At 35.1% G+C, this 18597-nt stretch overlaps 1 protein-coding gene across 4 annotated transcripts in view; it reads left to right on the top strand.

The window, feature by feature from the left end:
- ahi1 (Abelson helper integration site 1) overlaps positions 1 to 18597 on the top strand; it is a 99041-nt gene that overhangs the window by 10876 nt on the left and 69568 nt on the right. For all 4 annotated transcript variants that reach the window (XM_015347985.2, XM_015347991.2, XM_069178710.1 and 1 more), the window contains exons 4-17: positions 775 to 1349; positions 2971 to 3161; positions 4228 to 4426; positions 7046 to 7238; positions 7759 to 7854; positions 7986 to 8171; positions 8492 to 8647; positions 10715 to 10847; positions 11065 to 11188; positions 13428 to 13657; positions 14844 to 14950; positions 16839 to 16957; positions 17431 to 17561; positions 18175 to 18315. In XM_015347985.2, coding sequence (XP_015203471.2) covers positions 775 to 1349; positions 2971 to 3161; positions 4228 to 4426; positions 7046 to 7238; positions 7759 to 7854; positions 7986 to 8171; positions 8492 to 8647; positions 10715 to 10847; positions 11065 to 11188; positions 13428 to 13657; positions 14844 to 14950; positions 16839 to 16957; positions 17431 to 17561; positions 18175 to 18315 — 2581 coding nt within the window. The remainder of the gene's footprint in view (positions 1 to 774; positions 1350 to 2970; positions 3162 to 4227; positions 4427 to 7045; positions 7239 to 7758; positions 7855 to 7985; positions 8172 to 8491; positions 8648 to 10714; positions 10848 to 11064; positions 11189 to 13427; positions 13658 to 14843; positions 14951 to 16838; positions 16958 to 17430; positions 17562 to 18174; positions 18316 to 18597) is intronic.

Raw genomic sequence — 18597 nt, 5'->3', positions numbered from 1 at the left:
GATGACAATAACAATAAATAAGAAGAATACAATAATAAATAAGGAGAATACACAAGATAAGACACAATTACAATATATAGAGGAGACTGTGGATGCTGGTACTAAGAAAAGCAGAGGGGTGAAGAATGGAACCAGTTAAGTAAAGGCTTTCCTGAAGAAAAGGGTTTTGAGTCTGGATTTGAAGGAGTTTAGAGAAGGTTACTCTCTGATATCATTGGGCAAAGAGCTTGGGGGCATAGCAGGAGAAGGCCCTGTCACCCATAGAATGTATACGGGCTTAGGGGACAGTAAGGAGGGCAGAATTAAAAGAGCGAAGGTTGTGAGGTGGGGAGTAGGGCGATAATAGTTCAGACAGGTACTGAGGTGCCAACCAATGTAGAGCTTTATAGGTGAGCATGAGGATTTTAAAGTCTACATGGAATTTGACCGGAAGCCAGTGCAAGGACTCCAGGATAGGAGTAATGTGAACAGTTGGACTAGACCTGGTCAGGATTCTGGCTGCTGAATTTTGGACATACTGCAGTTTGTTCAGAGTAGATTTAGATACCCCATCGAGTAGAGCATTACAGTAGTCAATTCTTCTAATTCTAATTTCATAGGGTTCTACATGCAATCATTATTACTTTGTGAATGAAATGAAACCTCTATAATACTTGTTTTTAGTTTATTATTTGAGCTTTATTTTTGTATAACATCCTACTAGTAAATTGTGGAATGTATACATACTAATTTATGGAGAGAAGAACTGTTGCTAAAAATATTTTTTTCTCCTAGCTTGAAACTTTGAAGAAAAGCCTAGACTTGAACAAGGAGACAGAAGATGATGACACTATCCTCAAAAACACGTACAATCCAGAACAGGGAAGTCCAAGGTATACAAAAAACAAGCTAAGAGAAAAAATCAATAACAATGGTCTTGTTGGGGAGGAGAGAAAACCACCAAAGACTAAGAAGAAAAAAGAAAAGACTGAAGCCATAGAGAGTCAAATGCATTATGAAAAACATCAGTTTCTGACAAGGACAGAGCAAGAAGATAATAGGAAGGGACCAAATTTGAAAGATGAGGGTCTTGAGATTAATGACACTGAAACGAGGCGCAGACGTAAAAAACTTGAAAGAGATGGGGCGCCAAGGGATGAAGTGGACACAGAGGACGAAAAGCTTATCAAGGAGTATCAGCAACAAATTGCTGAGGTGGAAGAAAATGCGATCAGAAAGAAATTAAAAAAAAAGATTGCACAGAAGATGTTAGATTCTACCTGGACAGAGGAAGATCCAGCTGTATTATTGAACAATGAAGCAGAAAAGAGGAAAAAGAAAAAACTGAAGACAACTGAAACAGAACCAAGGTAACAAAATAACTTGCTTTGTGAGGTGTCACGATCACTTCATTCTTTTGCAGTGGGGAATATTAATTTCTTAAATCCTCCATCCATTCATCCATTCTAACTGTTTCAACGAGCAACAGGCTTAAGGCAGGATACACCCTGGTAACAGGGCACCAGTCCATCGCAGGGCACATACAGACACACATACACAATCACACATGGATCAGTTTTTCCAAAAGCCAACCTACTAGTGTATTTTTGAACTGTGGGAGAAAACCACAGCACCTGGTGTGAATGGGCAGAACATACAAACTCCACACGGACAGCACCTCAGGACTTTTACAACAGTGCTAAATGTTTTATCTTTACATGTTAAAATATATTTGATATAATTCATTGCACATTAAAACACCGCTTTTTACTAATAACCATCTGTTTCCAGGTAGGGCTTGTATAGTCTGCCATCTGTTAACCTTTTTTTAAGTTGCTGGAGGACAATGACTGAAACTACAGCACAATTCTCAAAGCAGTTAATTCAGACACAGGAAACTGTCTCCCCAGGTTGTCAAAACTACAAAAAGAGTTTCGTTGGGTATCATATGCAAAATTTGTGAACCAGATGTACTGTTCCCTTTATGCAATTCAGTCATTTTAACAGCAGTTTCATACACTGTATGCATGCTCTCCTTTTCAAAACATCTATGTCGTGTTACTAGTAATTAAAGTATAATCTTTTAAATGAACACTACATGCATAAAAATTTCCCCCTTTTTACTGAGTGTAACAAAGGGACTGTTAATTATGCTTTTTAGGCCAAAAAGGTAACATGTAACCCTCAATTTACTGTATTTATCAGCAATTTGTAAATATGAAGGAAAAATGTAAAAGGTAATAGTGACAAACATTGTGATGAAGATCCTATGCTACTTTTGAACCAACATTAAGGAGCTGTGTATGTTCCATATATGTTGGGTAATTGGTAAGAAAACAAAATTACTGTAAGTCAAAGCAGAGAGAAGCCTTCCTATCAATAGTATCACAACAACCCTTGATTAGAAGTGGGAAAATCCAAGTAAGAAACCTCTTTGATTCTGTAATTCTTTTGTATGAGAGGGATTCAAAATGCTGGTGAAACTAACTATGCTTAGATTTGTTTTGTTTCTCATTTTTTTATACTTTACTATTCATTGCTAAAATGCAGGTAAAATAAAACCAGGCTTGGAATAATAATTAAAATGTCCATCTGAACTAAATATGAAGTTAGAAATCTTGCACAGGCTAGGAATAGATTATGAATAAAAGGAAATTATGATTGAAATGCTAAAGTTTGTTAAAGATTATTACTATTATTGAAGTAACTGTTGTGCCCATAATGTATGGAAAATAAGAATATATGTTTTTGTTTTTCTGCTTGATAATATGAGTCTTAAAATACATGAAACAAAGAACAGCTTAAAGGGGTATTTATTGAAAGGATTTACATTTAAAGTTTTGATCTGGAAATTGGATATTTCCAGATATATGTTCACGTTACATATGCTAACCATTTTTGGTTTACATTATGTGCATGGCTTCTGAGAAAAGGCTGCTAGGCAGATTTATATATTAAAAACAAAAATTTACATCTATATTTGCTTTGCAGTTCAGTGCCTTTATCTGAGCTACAGGACAGCCAGCTTGGTGAGGGGAGCAGAAAGAAACAAAAGAAGCAAAGGGTTGTGTCCTCTGACGCAGAAAGAGAAAGTCTCGATGCAGAAGAAGAGGGGATAACTGAGAACAAAGAGGCGGGTGGACAGAAGTCAGGCAAAGGAAAGAAAAGGAGGAAAAAAAAAGGTGGGTAAAAAGTACAGAACTTAGGGTGTAGGACTGACTGCCTTCCTGTGCATGGTTTTTACTACATTGAATATAATTCACAGCTTTGGAAGCAGCAGGTGAAATATGTTAAAGGAGTGGGAGTGGAGAGTTGCTATTTTTTTACTGCTCCATCTTAAGCACAGTTCCTCTCCCCCTGTGCTGCTTTCCTAAGAAATGTATGACGTACCGCACTGTCATTATACTCAGATAACTCATTAGTTACCACTTGATTAATCAGAGGAGTCACCAGTTTCACTATTTAGTGTTTTTATTTTTTTGTAAGGTCAATAACTTGTATACAGTGGTGTGAAAAAGAGTTTGCCCCCTTCCTGATTTTTTTTTTTGCATGTTTGTCACACTGAAATGTTTCAGATCATCAAACAAATTGAAATATTAGACAAAGATAACACAAGTAAACACAAAATGCAGTTTTTAAATGAAGGTTTTTATTATTAAGGGGAAAAAGGCTCGAAAACCCTCCAATGTGGCTGAATTACAACAATTCTGCAAAGATGAGTGGGCCAAAATTCCTCCACAGCGCTGTAAAAGACTCATTGCCAGTTATCGCAAACGCTTGATTGCAGTTGTTGCTGCTAAGGGTGGCCAAACCAGTTATTAGGTTTAGGGGGCAATCACTTTTTCACACAGGGCCACGTAGGTTTGGATTGTTTTTCACTTAATAATAAAAACCTTCATTTAAAAACTGCATTTTGTGTTTACTTGTGTTATCTTTGTCTAATATTTCAATTTGTTTGATGATCTGAAACATTTCAGTGTGACAAACATGCAAAAAAATAAGAAATCAGGAAAGGGGCAAACACTTTTTCACACCACTGTATGTTAACTTGTTTCATCTTCTTCAAACAGAACAGGTCTAATGAGTGGAGTTGTGGAGTTTGATTTCTGTGAACTTAGGGCATCTGTTGTTGATGACCAACTTCAGTTCACTTACTGCATCAGTGCTTTTCATTGTATTTGTAATACCTATTGTCTTTGTGCATTACTTTGTTTCTGAATACTGATGTCCTTTGGTACTGTGGTCCAGAATTTACTGAAGATGTTGGTGATGGTCAGAGTGCGGCCCAGCAGAGTCATCTGAGACACTCTTTTGATGACAGCCTAGTGCTCGGAGTTTACATTCACCGGACAGACAGGCTGAAGACAGACCTGATGGTTTCACATCCTATGGTCAAAGTCCATGTGATCGATGAAACGACTGGGAAGTATATTAGAAAAGAAAATAGGTAATGGTTTAAATATTTTATCCACAGAAAATCTAATTTCAGCATGGCTTCTGTTGCAACACATTCACAGTTACATCTTTGGCTAAATCATGCTGAATTGACCCCATATTTCTGTGTAACACTTATCTATACAACACTTATCTAAATGATAATCAGCTACACAAAATGCTATTTGCTTTCAGCAAAAGCAAAACAGAAGAAATGGGTGACATTTAAGCTAGAATCCTTCATTTGATGCCCGTTTACTGTTTTGATTATTGCTCACCAACCTTTTTTTGTGTTCTCACATTAATGTTTCGCATACTTGATTAATAATCACATAGGAGTAAGAGTAATGCCTACAAGAATATGAAAGCTTCAGTCCAAAATCAATTTTCTAATTTGCTGACTACATCTACTTTTTCTCACAAAACAAATAGTGAACTGTTAGTTAACGGGGACCAAGAAATAAAACTTGTGGGAAACATTTACAGTAGTCAATGATACCTAACCAGTAGGTCTTTGGGAGGTGGTTGGAGACCCATTGAAACCTCATGAGAACATGCAAATTCCACAAAGACGCCATATCTCAATAGCTGTCAGGCAGTAGTTCTGATCACCCATTGCCCAATCTGCTATTCAGAAGTTATGTTTCACATTAGGAAACTAAAAATCTGAATGTTTGATTAATACAGTTATGTAATTCTTCATTATGGATAGTTAAAAAAATCAACTTAGATATTCAAAAGAGTCTACCACTGTTTATTTAGATATGTTACTTATTCAGGTACTGTACAAAGTGCATTTTAGTGTTGTATGTGATTATGTAGATGTAATCATCCATATAATGTTGCTGAAGTGATTTTTATGTTTGTGTAGTTTTATTTCTATGAACTTGGGGCATCTGTGCTGTTGACCAACTTCAGTTCACTCACTGCATCAATGCTTTTCGTTGTATTTATAGTATGTGAATTTATGTTTATCACCACTTGGCAGTTAGTTTTTTTTTGTTGGCAGCTTGTTAACCTGTGTTCTGCCAAGCACCCCTCAGCCTACACCTCTTTCTTGAGTGACCACCATCTTGAAAGTAAACATTGCAGTATTTTTGACATTCCCCCAAAAAATGTTGCAAACATCTGTTGTAAGAGGTTGGCTCCAATGTTCGCTTTAAGCTGTGCGCGTGTGCGCGCGCACACAGGTTATGAAATCAGTGCACATACTGTAGGAAATTGAACTGCGCACAAAAAGTAAAATAAAATAAAGATAATAATAAAACAAACACGGTCATCAATTGAAAAATGCTAAATTGACCACATGAGACTGGCTGCAAAAGGCCCAACCTGGCTGTATGCATTATTATTGCTACTCGATAATCGATATCTATGCTCTCATAGTCTCGTACCTCAGTGCTCATGCTCGCTCGACACTCAGTCTCTATGACTGGGCTCATTGAATCGCTGTCCCAGTCTTTTGGATCTCTGTGCTTCTATGAGAATGATATATTAACAAAAAATTATTTCAGGTTTACAATTTTCCATACACTCAATTTAGTGCGCACAAGTTTTTGTCACTGGGGAAAAAATGTGCACAACTCGAAATTTTTTTACACACAGACCATTAAAATTAGAGAGAACATTGGTTGGTTCCCTAGCGTAGTCTGTACAGTCTTTGGAAGAAATGGGCTGAAGATAGTTTTGTTTTATTGTTAATTACACAACTTTTCCTAAGTTCTGAACATAAGAAAAGTTACAAAGGAGAAAAGATCTGGTCCTGCACTTTTTTGGTGGCTAGTATCTGATCATAGAAACTAGCTACTTCTTGAAAGATGCCAGGGTATTGGCTTCAACAATGTAGATGGATTGCTTGTTACACACATCCACCATTCTGTGTGTAAACATGCACTTCCACTTCTCCATTTTTAATGCACAAACATTTTTTAATATACAGAACTGACACACTAATTATTCATTTAGATTTTTGTGCATGATTCCTAAACATAGTAGCAGTTAGTTTTCTTGTGTTTCTTTAATACATTACCTCCAAAATGTACAGGCATGCTTTTGATTTAATTTTAGACTTAAGCCAATGATTTATTAAAATACAACAATGGCTCAGATATTTTCTGTTGTGTTTATTCAAAGTGCATCACAGAAACACACTGCCACATGTGCAAGATGTTTATAGCTGTATCTGTTGGGATAGTTTATACTTTAATATTTTTGATGATTTAATATATCCACTGTACTTTTTCTTATTCTGTTTGAGCAGTATTTTTATTATACTCTATATGATTCTTATTTGATTGTTTACTGATAAAATCTGAATTTCTCCTTTGATGCAAAAAGAATGTAAGCTCAGGAATCTTACTGTTGTAAAGATTCTCGCAGTTATCATGTTCTCGGGTTTTTCATTTGAATAGTAGTGCTGTCTGCTCAGGAAAAAACATGTGATGTTTAACAAGTACATTAATAAAACAAATTTTACTGTTTGTTGGTTTGATTGTTGATTGGTATTTAAAATTTCTGCAACTGTTCCAATGCTTTAGTCTGTGTGATTAGACTAATGTACCTAACAGTTTTAATGTTATTATTCCATTAGTGTAATGAAAGATTAATGGTTTCTGTAAATGTTTTTCTACAGTAAACGCCCAGTTTCCTCATTTTATGAAGATGAAAAAGTGGAGCACATTCTTCCTATCATGACTCAGCCATATGATTTTAAGAAAAATAAATCTACTATGCCAGAATGGGAGGAACAAATTGTGTTTAATGAGAGATTTGGCTATTTCCTGCAGGAAAATGAGGAAAGTCCAAAAGTTATACTGTTTTTTGAGGTAAGAATCATAAAAATGTTACAGAATGCATCAAGATATATGAGCTCTAGTCATCTTAGAGTAGACTTGCTTTAACAGCTGTAAAATGTCAATCCATTATCAGAAAGCCACTTACTCCAGGTAGAGGTCATGGCAATCCTGAGTCTTTCCCAGAAGCTTAAGCACAAGGTGGGGCCACTTCATACCACACCCTGGATTGGACACCGGTCAATTGCTAGGGTTTTTAAAACAATTTCAGTTTAAAATGTTTCAGTGAAATGTTGTCTTTACCTCATGTATTGATATTTAAGTTCTCCTATGCAAGTCCCAACCAAGAAAAGACTATGCTGACAGTATGTTTGTCATTTTTTATAAAAGAAGATTGCTTCTAAAGAAAAACTTATGAGTTACTTATTAAAGCTGAAATTGCCTTGCATAGTAGCTGTCCTATAAAAAGGTTGACATGCGTAACGTTATTAGATCTGTAATATTTTAATAGTTGCCAATTCACTTTTCCTTTCTGTGTTTTATAATATGCAAGGTGTTGGATTTTATGAGTATGGATGAAGCAAGGGCCAACTTTGAGGTAGACAGACATGAACGTGGATTTCGAAAAATTGCTTGGGCATTTTTAAAGGTAAAGTACATTAGCTATGATTTCATTTTTCTTTTTTTTTTAAGAAAAGTGCTTGCAGGGATTTTTGTGGAGTGTTGAGCTTTATTAACAAATCACTGTTTCAGTTTTTGTTATCCTTTAATTTGTTCTAGCTTGTTGGTACGAATGGAGTACTGAATGTAGATGGGAAACTCAGACTGCAGCTCTATTGCCCACCTCCCAGGGGGAAAACGCAGTCGAACACTGTGGAGGTGTTTGAATGGTGGAAAAAATACTCGAGAAATCGATACTTATCAACGCTGTATGTCACCGTAAAAGGCTTGAAGCTACCAGACCACGTGAGGGTTTTTTCCCACAGTTTATTACGGAAATCTGTTTTTTTTTTTACTTTCACTAACTTATTCTGGCATTGTAGTTCCTTGCATCAGGAAGTTCCATTAACAAAGAAATTGTTAATTATTGTATTATTTTACAGTATGTTATGTACAAAATATTTTTAATGCATTTATTAATATAAATAATCTTCTGCTGTGTGCATAATGTGTTTGGTATAATCATGACACAAAATGCAAGACTGTACATTCTAAATATCAAGGTGTTTTAAAGGACAGTCACATCAATGAAAGTGATACTACAGTTTGTGTCTGTGCTGTCTCAGGTGGATCCTTCTGTACGCTCCATGATGGCCCTTCAGCAGGAGAGGGGCAGTACAACATACAGTGAACTCCAGAGTGAGCTTCTAAGAAAAGGAGCCAGTCAGCTTCTGGATGATAAAAGAGCAGAGATTCTGAAGTGGAGCAGAATGCCTGGGCAGGTCACTATGTTTACACACGTTTATCCATCTTTATGAGAAAGCTGCTTGTTCCCAGTAAGAGTCAAGGCAGCCTAGAGCCTGCATGTGAAGATATTTGATATATAAATAGATTTATTCGTGGTCCTAATGAAAGAAGGATCAATAAATGTCACATAACAGAAAGTTTTGCAAACTGGACAGTATCTTGTTTTATGACATTTGTTGTTGTTGTTGTTGTTGTTGTTGTTGTTGTTGTTGTTGTTGTTATACTTGATTCATTTCTCAGATGAATGTCATATTTTTCATGAATAATTAGAATACTTAGACAAGAGGGTCACATTTATTCACACTTAGTATTTAGTATTTTGTAAGTCCTCCTATGGCAGAGATTGACCAGACGTTTGTCTTTGATTTTTATGGTTACCTCCCAAATTGCTTGTCTCACACCTTGTTATTGCCGATTCCGACAGTATGTGTATGTTTCTGGGTATGCCATTACACCAGTAGTTTTAAATGTCTTAATAATACTAAATTGAAAGTGGTAGTTTCTGATTTTTATGGGTTCCTTTATAGCCATTGCCCAGCTTGTGCTGGTCAATGACAATTTGTCTGCAGTCTTAAAGAGCTCTCAGCCCTTAGCCATGTTGATGAATGTTACTACTGAGTGTCTTTTCAATCCCAGTGCAACTAGAAAATATAAACCGTAAATATCTTAAGGCTTTTATATAGTTCTTGAGTGTTCATTTTTAACAAAATCATAGCATTATTTGTTTTGTTTTTTATTTTATTTAAAGATATACACGTGGGGATAAATGTCAACCTTGTGTTCTGGACTACAATGTACAGTGTAACATTTTTAAAAGGTTTTAAGCAAGACACATTATCCAAACTGTAGCTCAATTTGTTATAAGATGTTTGTTCTTTTTCATCAGGCACTGCTGAAATGTCAACATTTATTTTGTAGCCGCATGGGTAATGATAGGTTTAAGAAAGATGGTCTAAATTGATTTATTGTAACACTTGCAAATATTTTCTTAGTAAAATTAGATTCAGTTTCTCAATCTACAGTCCTTTCTTTGGAGTTGCATGAAACATTGTGATTTTCAGACTTGTGAGAAAACAAAGGCCATCTTAAGCAGTTTTGTTTTAGCGATATAGGTATATTTGTAGACCGTGGAATCATATGTACTTCTGAATTGCATGTTTATATACATTGTCTGTGTGGGTGGAAGGCTATGCTTGAATCACACCATGGTGATTTGCCTTTGCTACTCTTGCAAAAGATAATAGGTGGTTTCCAGCTCATCATTGTTCTTGCACATTCAGTCTTAGGATAAAAGACATTCTAGTTCAAGGTTGAAGACATTTCACTCTGAGTCATAGCTGGGATGAATGACAAGAAATGGAAGCAGAGGAATTGTTGCATTTTCAAAAGTGGCACATGCTATGAACAAGACTATATTTTGCTCTCCTGAGATGAGCTCAAATCGAATGTGCAGAAAATAAGCTCTTTGTGACAAAAACGTGTTTATCATTGATTTTAGGTTGTATATGTTTTACTGCTTCTGTTTTAGAGCTATTTGCAAATTAGTTTTCTTATAAATGTTCTTGAAATTATATGCATAACATTTAGAATGTGTTGTGATCTTCATACATTAAAATTGTCAATCCAAATGTAATGTTTTGTCCAAGTACCACTAATATAGGGTTTTATTGAGATGTTTGTAAGGATGAGTAGAAGATTTAGTACACTTACCACATCACTATATAAGCCACTGACCATCTTGTCCATAGAGCATTCTTTGACCTTACCAAGCTTTTGAGCTGTGGCATAAATAACACTGGCAGTCATGAATATGGGGTCACCTGTAAGCTTTACTTCAGTCCAACGAAATGGAATCAACAAAGCAGAAAAAATAACATTCTTGTTTTTGCTGTCAAACTGTTCTTTTTCTGTGCCCAGGGTTTGCTGTTATGGGAATAAGTAACATTTTTTAGAAGGACTAGTCTGCGCTTTGGCAGACACTTATAAATCATTCTAGAAGAAAATACATAGAGGATTAGTTCTGCGTTTTTTTTTCCTTAAAGGTATGCCGCATTCCAAACAAGCCTTTGTTGTGTTTTCGAGGAGGTCAGATGGGATGTTTTGCTGTGCGTTTCTCCCACAATGGAAGGACTTTAGCAACTGCATGTGCTGATAGGGATGGTTACCCTATTGTAGGTATGTTTGAGCTGGTTAGTTCTATTATTATAGTTGAGGGTGTATCTTAGCATTTGAGGAGGTGCATCTTTTTGTCATATTCAATGTGTGTTAAGTACAGTTTTGAATAAGCTGTTGAATATACTAATCTAATTTTTCTTTAATGAACCTATATAATGTCTCAGCATATTACCTTTTTTGTTTTGCTTGATTAACATTTTATCTGTTTGTTTTCCAGTTTATGAAATCCCATCAGGTAAAGTGCTTGGAGCTTTCAATGGCCACCTTAGTATTGTATATGATCTCTGCTGGTCCAGAGATGACAAGAACCTCCTGTCAGCATCTTCTGATGGAACAGTGAGGTAACTGTCTTTTCAAACCTTTTGCAGGAGCCACATCAGACTTAGGAGGATTGTGGTGGTTCCACGCAGTATTGATATGAGAGCTTTATGAAAATTCCTGAAGCCACTGCAAAGAGGGTGCAAAACCGTTAAGCTCTTAATAGTGTGTGACTTTTATTTGAACTGAACGATGTAATGTGAGTCACAGCACACTGAAAATCAGTAACAGGGTTTGAGGGCTGCTGAAGGTACAGTGCATCTGAAAAGAAAAACAAACTCACAGGACCTATAATTAAATTTCACAGAATTCTGTAGTTAGTTACTGCTATACAAATTAATTTAAGATATCCACCCTAAAGATAAATATTTGTAGAAAATGGAATTACTCAAATGTTTGGATGTGTTATGAACGTATTTGAAAGTATTTGTTGTTTCAGAGTTTATTCATATTACAGTAATTTAACTTGTTTAAGGGTTTACCTAAGTTAATGCTTTGCACATCAATAGAATCTCAGTGAAATTATGATTATTGAGAATGAAGGCTCGTATAGGTGGGGATGCCAACAGTGGCAGTATATTAAGTAATAGCATTTTTGACCTATTTGTACCTGTTTCCACTGGGGGGCATGAGTGCTTCACAGAGAATGTTAAATGTTATTGATGGTTTTTGGAGAGACGCAAAAGTTATTTTCCTATCCATATAAACAGTATCATAAGAGAAAGTATTGCATATGCTGTTTTTGTTTGCCGAAAAGATGGCAGGGAATATCCACCATCTAAACCCACAAAAATAAAAAGAACAAAAACAATAAAATTGTAAAACACCGTGGTACTTTCACTTGATAATTTTGGGGGTTTCCCAATTTATCTTACACCAATTTATCAAACCTATCCTACAGTATGTACAGTGCATAGCTCCAGGTTTTACATCTATAACCCGGAAGATGCATTTTTTTCCTTCATTTTAAGGATAAGACAGGTAGCAAGTGGAAATTTAGATTCAGAACAGAGACATTTGCATTGTGACTATTGCTTTTAATAACTGAATAATTATGTAGAATATATTTTGTTTAATTATTAAACTATTTCAGACAAAGCCAAGGATGGAGTAAACTTAATGATATTCATTCAAATCCAGTATGTATTTACCAAGTTAGATACTGATTTCAGTTTAAAGTGATACAGTACCAAATGCCTGTATTAGTGAGATAATTTCAAAATGTACTTGTTACATTTTTATATTCAGCCTCTCAGCCTTTCAGTTAGATCTGTTAACAAAATCATTGCGATCTTGATGTTATCCATGAGTTCAGCTGTACAGAGAAACTAAGAATGCGGATCAGGGAATACTGTGTGCTGAATATATTGTATTTCATTTGCATTCTTTACTACTTTGCAAAATAATTGAGCCACACGCGGATTTGGAGAGATGGTCTGACAAATGGGATTCATCACCTAATGCCACACCTTATATTTTAAAGACTTTACAGAGCTATATAGTTAGCTTTAGAATAACACAGTATTACTGAACATACTAACAATCGCAAATGCTTTTTGGCTAAAGGTAGTAACTACACTTGCTTCACTGTTTTTGATATACACCCTTTATTCTTACAGTGCATTTAAGATTCTAAATATAAAATATTTTATACATGGTATAATTTAAATAAACAATCTTACACTTGTAAAAATAAGTCTTCCTCTATCCTGTGCTTGTGAACTGTAGATCTGGGGTTTTCCCTCTTGGATTTTTGCCAGTATTCAGCTTTGTCCTGTTGCACTGTCCTTTTTACTTTACTCCCTTTGCTTCCAGCCAGTATCTATGCCTGGCACAGACTCAGTATGAAATAGAACCATGAGAGCAATTATAAACAAGAGGAGGTCATATGGTCCATTTCACCCAATCGATAGTTAGTAACTAGTTGAACTAAGGATCTAAAGACCTTTCTTGAAAAATGGCTTGAATCAGCTTGAAGAACTTGATTGCATAGCTTGTTCCACACTCCTACAACCCTTCGCATAAAGTGCTTCTTGTTCTTGGTTTTAAATACACTGCCATTTCATATTCACTTGTGTTCTCTGATTAATGTTTCACTGTTGATTCTGAAGAAATCCTCAGGATTCACTTTGTCGGTGCCTTTGAGGATATTGAATACTTGAATCAGGTCCTCTCAATATGGGAGAGCTGTGTGTGGATTGTGTGTAAATATAAGTACGTCTTATTGTAGATTCCAATGCTGAAGTTCTTTTTTTTCTTTAGAATTTGGAATATTGAGACACTTAAGAGCCTTGCTGAAAAGGTTCTTCCTCATCCTGCATTCATCTATGCTGCACGATATCATCCCTCTGCCCCGCATTTAGTTGTAACTGGAGGCTATGATTGTGTAATCCGTGTGTGGAATGTGACTGTAAAAGACATTAATGGTCATTTGATCTATGAATTTGATGGGCATAAGAGCTTTATTAATACGCTCTGTTTTGATTCAGAAGGTATGTATTCGCCTGCCTTTTCTTCATAGTATGTAGTGTTTAATTTAGTAATTTGTGCAGACATAATTGTACAGAATTATCAGGCCAGTTCAAAAGTATTCACAGCTCCTGCTGCTTTAGTAAAATTCCCATTGATGAATAAATAATGCCAAGAGAGAGGCTTCATAGCAGTTCTGAGTTTTCTCTGGCTTGTATCCCACTAATTCCAACCGTTCTTAAGTATAACATGATCCCAAGCAGCAAAACCCTGCAATCCAGGTGTAACCTTTCTTCACCTGTTTTTCCTTTTGATTATCCTTTCATCAGAGAACTGTTGAATCTTTTTACTATTCACAGTTGGTGACTGATATATTGTGCCCTGTGGTAGTTGTAAACTGATAAACTTTATAGAAAAGAATAAAAAAGACAATCTTACTAATTCTGATTACTGTTTTATAATGTTCCAATAACATTAAAAGAATTTTAAAGTACAAGTTACTATTTACCTTGGCTCGTTTGTTTTTCAACAATATGATACGATACTGCTAATATTTTTATTGAGATGTCTTGCATGTTTGAGATATTTACATTTCTTCTCCCACTTCTTTAGAAATTAATCATAAGACATTGGAAGAAAAACAAAGTATGTTTTAAATTAACTGATTAAAGAACACATCTGTAAAAGTCATTTAATTTATGTATCAGTTATTGTGGAAATAATCTTCATCAAACATGGTTTTATTTTCTCCTCTAATGAAAAAAGCATAACATGTTAAAACAGTTTTATTTTTAAATGAAGTAAAAAATATTTTCATGTAACAAGCTCTCTCTGTATATACAGTATATATGTTCTACATACTGGTGGTAAACATATTTTTATATTACATATATTGCATTGTTTTATTTGATCCAGCATATTAGATATATAATATTAGACCACGTTTCCAGATTAAAGTTTAAAACTGCACACAAATGTAGGACAGCAAAGCTAAACCATAGTTCAAAAGCAAGGTTTGGAAGCATTAAGCGATTTTACCTGTTGCACATTGCAATGAAATATTTTTTTATTTGCAATGGAAAGTTACTCCATAATTATATTCCACATTTTCTTGTAAAAAATAAACTGCACCTGTATGCCAGCTTTAGCTGGAAATTGCACACGTTCTCTGAGAGTTTATAGAATTATGTTGTTTTTTTTTTGTTAAAGGGCTGCGGATGTTTTCAGGAGACAGCTCAGGCCTTGTTGTAATGTGGAACACCTCTGTGAAGGAAGGCTCAAAACAAAACCCAACACGGCAGTGGTGCATTGAAAAGGTACCAGGAATGCTTTAGCAGAGCCTGAAACTATATGGTCTAGCAGTTTGTTCCTTTGTGGTTGGAAATGTTAGTTCTTCGTTTCAGTATATTGATCATCTTCCAATAAGGTAAACCACTGCAAGGATGTTGTGTTATGAACTGTCGGGGTTACACCTATAGTGTAAGCCACTTAAAGAAATCTTTTTAAAAAAATGAAACGAGCATGACTTAACAGTTTTTGAAGTGGCATCACCAAGTCAACAAGAATTGATTGAATAATTGAGGCCGTTTATGAAACTATAAAATGTAGTACTCACCAAAAAGTCTAGAAAGCTTATTTATCTCAAAGTTACTTGTAGGTACAGAAACAGGTCGGATGAGTGTTAAATTGATCTTTCTTGTGGTTCGGAATGATTCCACAATCTTTTCATTAAGCAATCAGAGGTACTTTTTAGCTAATACCATCGTTATTGAATTTTGAAACAGACTAATATAGTCAAATGTGCATTTGAATTTCATAAACTATTGTGCCCATGGTATTCAAAAAGATGAACTGTAGGATTCATTCATATAGCTTAGAGCTGTTCTACAAATACCTATTGCTTTTGAGTTTGCAGAATGCTCCTTTCACTTTGACTTTGACTTAATCAGTGTGCAATTCGTCACCTGAACAGACTTAAAGAAACTTTATTGGTAATCCTTCTGGGTCCTATTGCAGTATTTTAAGTAAACATCTGATATAGTACTGATATTTTTTGTAGTGTATGATTTGAGAGATCAGTAAATTATCAGCTTTACTGTATGTATTTTTAAAATAAGGGCTGAACATCAAAATCAGACCTCTGTTGAATAGTGTAAGTCTGTAGAGACCAAAATTGTTGTTAGGTTGTTTACATTCATGATTGTTAAACCCAGATGTGCTTGTGGAAGATAGAAGCTCTGTCCAAGTATCTTAAATTAAACATTTACTTGTCTTCAAAAAGTAGGCTACTAAGACGCAGTGTACATAAATACTGATTGTGACCTCATGGTTGACCACACCCTTATCTATTGATTTTAAGACTGTAAGGGCAAGACAAAATGGGGACAATGCTTTAATTTTAATTTAAAAGCTCCTTTGCTTCTAAGTGTGTTCACATACTTTTCATATTTAGGTGCTTCCTTTACAGCTCTCTAATTTGTTAGAATGAAACCCAACCTGCCAAAATGTGCCACCTTTTAAAATAATCAAAATAATGCAAACCTTAGCCTTCACAGGTTAGGCCCCTGTTTCTCATGAATAAAGCTGAGAAAACAAGTTGCTTGCTCTAAAATGTGCTGTGAATTTGGTCATCTCGTTTTGCTTGTTAGTTTGGATATTACTGATTGAATTCCGGTGAAGTGTGGAACCATTCATTGTTTTCAATGAATATCATCTGATGAAATTTTTGTGTTAGGAATTGTATTTCCTAACAAATGATTAAATTACAGGACTTTGAACTACATGATTTATCTAATCTGTCTTGTTAAAGTGTTGTTTTTAAAACATTAAATATTGTAAAAGCTTTAAAGGCATTTCCACCTTGCCTTTGTAGCAGTAATTCATTTGTTTTAACTTTACTGTAAATATTGCAAGATTGTGTGATTGATAATGAGAGTTGCAAAATGTTCCATTTCAATATTCTTAGAATAATGCATTTCTTTCTTAGCTTTCTTTAATTTGGGCATCATGATTTGAAATGTATTGATTTAATCTTTTTTGTTACGTAACAAAAAACAGCAGGATGTAACAGATGAAAAAAAAGTGTTAAAAATTGAACAATTTTAGAGGGCTTCAAATTAGGCGAGACTAAAAACAGTATTTTCTGTTTTGCTCTGTGGGATTTATTATTTTCTCTGTGTATTTAATGTATCTCCTTTTTTGTAGGAGATAAAGGACAGTGAACTGGAGGGTATTCCTATTAATCACTTGGAGGTGCATCCAAATGGACGACGTCTGCTGATTCACGCAAAGGACAGTATTGTCCGAGTCATGGATTTGAGAATGTAAATACTTTCAGTTTATTTTTGTAAAATAAATATTTTATAAACTTAAGATGTATTTATGCAAATGATATTAGCATAAATAGAATGTGAAATCGGTGATATTGTTGTCTAATGTATATGTTTATAAATTTAATAGAGCTTGACATCTTTCTGGAAAAATGCAGTGTAGAAGACACATTCTAGAAGACATCGTTCCACTTTCACATTTTAAAAGACACTATTATGGTTTTATCAGAAGTGATTACAGTTACAGAAAGAAAGATTGCAATATTAAATAAAGAAGACTGAGCACATACTGTACAGTGAGTTTGCATCAGATACATTTCCTGTGATGCTTTTGAGCACAGTATCCCAAAACCTAAGAAGAAAAAAACATGGTGTATGTTCATGTACGTGTTCTAAACTTGCTGCAGATTGTATTTTAAGATTTTCTCTGCTATGATACAATAAACTGTTTTTGTTATCTTTCATAGTTTGGTCTTCAAGAAATATACAGGTGCCACAAACTATAGAGAGAAAATCCACAGCACATTCACACCTTGTGGGAGCTTTATTTTTTCAGGAAGTGAGGATGGAATGGCCTTTGTTTGGAATGCAGAGACAGGTACAAAATGAAAAAAAGCAGAGTTTCTGAAGCACACTGAATTTTAAACTGTAGAATTCTTCACAATAAAGGCACAGAACTGCGTGTGGGGTTCTGTTTTTAGCAAAACAGGTTGAGGTGACAGGCAAAGCAGTATGTTTTTAAGCAGCCTATGAGAGAGTTGAGAAACTTAATATTTCTTTTTCTCATTCCTGTCCTAAAACATTCATGTGAAATAAACATTTTCACAAGTACTGTAATTGGTTTTAAATGCTGGGACAACCCCTCTAAGTATTGAATGCTTAATAAACAGTGAACTGTGGCTTGACACGGGTCACAACTAATTGCTTTTAGTTTGTTTGTTTGTTAACAAGTTATTTTTAATAATGTTATCTAAAGAAATTTTTTAACTATGCCTAAAAATCTTTTAGGTGAAAGGCCTATAAAGTGTATTACTAGTTTTTTCCTTCCACTGCCCTCTATTGAGCTAACGTTCTTGAATCCTTATGATGGTTTATATGAAGCTGGTCTTCAGGTGAACATATTTCTAGACTAGACCAGACTTTTTCTTTTGCCAAATGTTTGTTTTCCTCTAAATAATATGTTCTAAATTTGTGCTTCTGGTGTAACACAGGAGACCAGGTTGCGGTGTACTCTGAACTCTGCTACCCCTCACCTCTTCGAGATGTTGACTTCCATCCTCATGAGCACATGGTGGCCTTCTGTGCCTTTGGACAGGGCCTGCCAGTGCATGTGTACCTGTATGACCGCAAAGGTAAGCAGTGATGGGAAATCAAGGTATAAACAAGGGAGGCACGGTGACGGAAAGCAGTAGAGCAACCATGTATTTTTCGTTTGTGATCTGTTATGATCTGCAGGATTGCAAGTTTATTTTTCAGTTCCTACTTTCAGCTTTTTTTACCCTTTCAATTTAAAAAAAAATTGAGCACTTTTATAACATTTTCAAGTTTGTGGGATGTCTAGTGTTCAGTTACTCAGTGTCTGCTCATTGATTGATTTTGAAAAGTGGACATCAGAGCTCTAGAAGATAAAGATA

This window comes from Lepisosteus oculatus, chromosome 2, assembly GCF_040954835.1.
Source record: "Lepisosteus oculatus isolate fLepOcu1 chromosome 2, fLepOcu1.hap2, whole genome shotgun sequence".
Lineage (NCBI taxonomy): Eukaryota > Metazoa > Chordata > Actinopteri > Semionotiformes > Lepisosteidae > Lepisosteus > Lepisosteus oculatus.
This window is presented reverse-complemented; position numbering and strand designations above follow the sequence as displayed.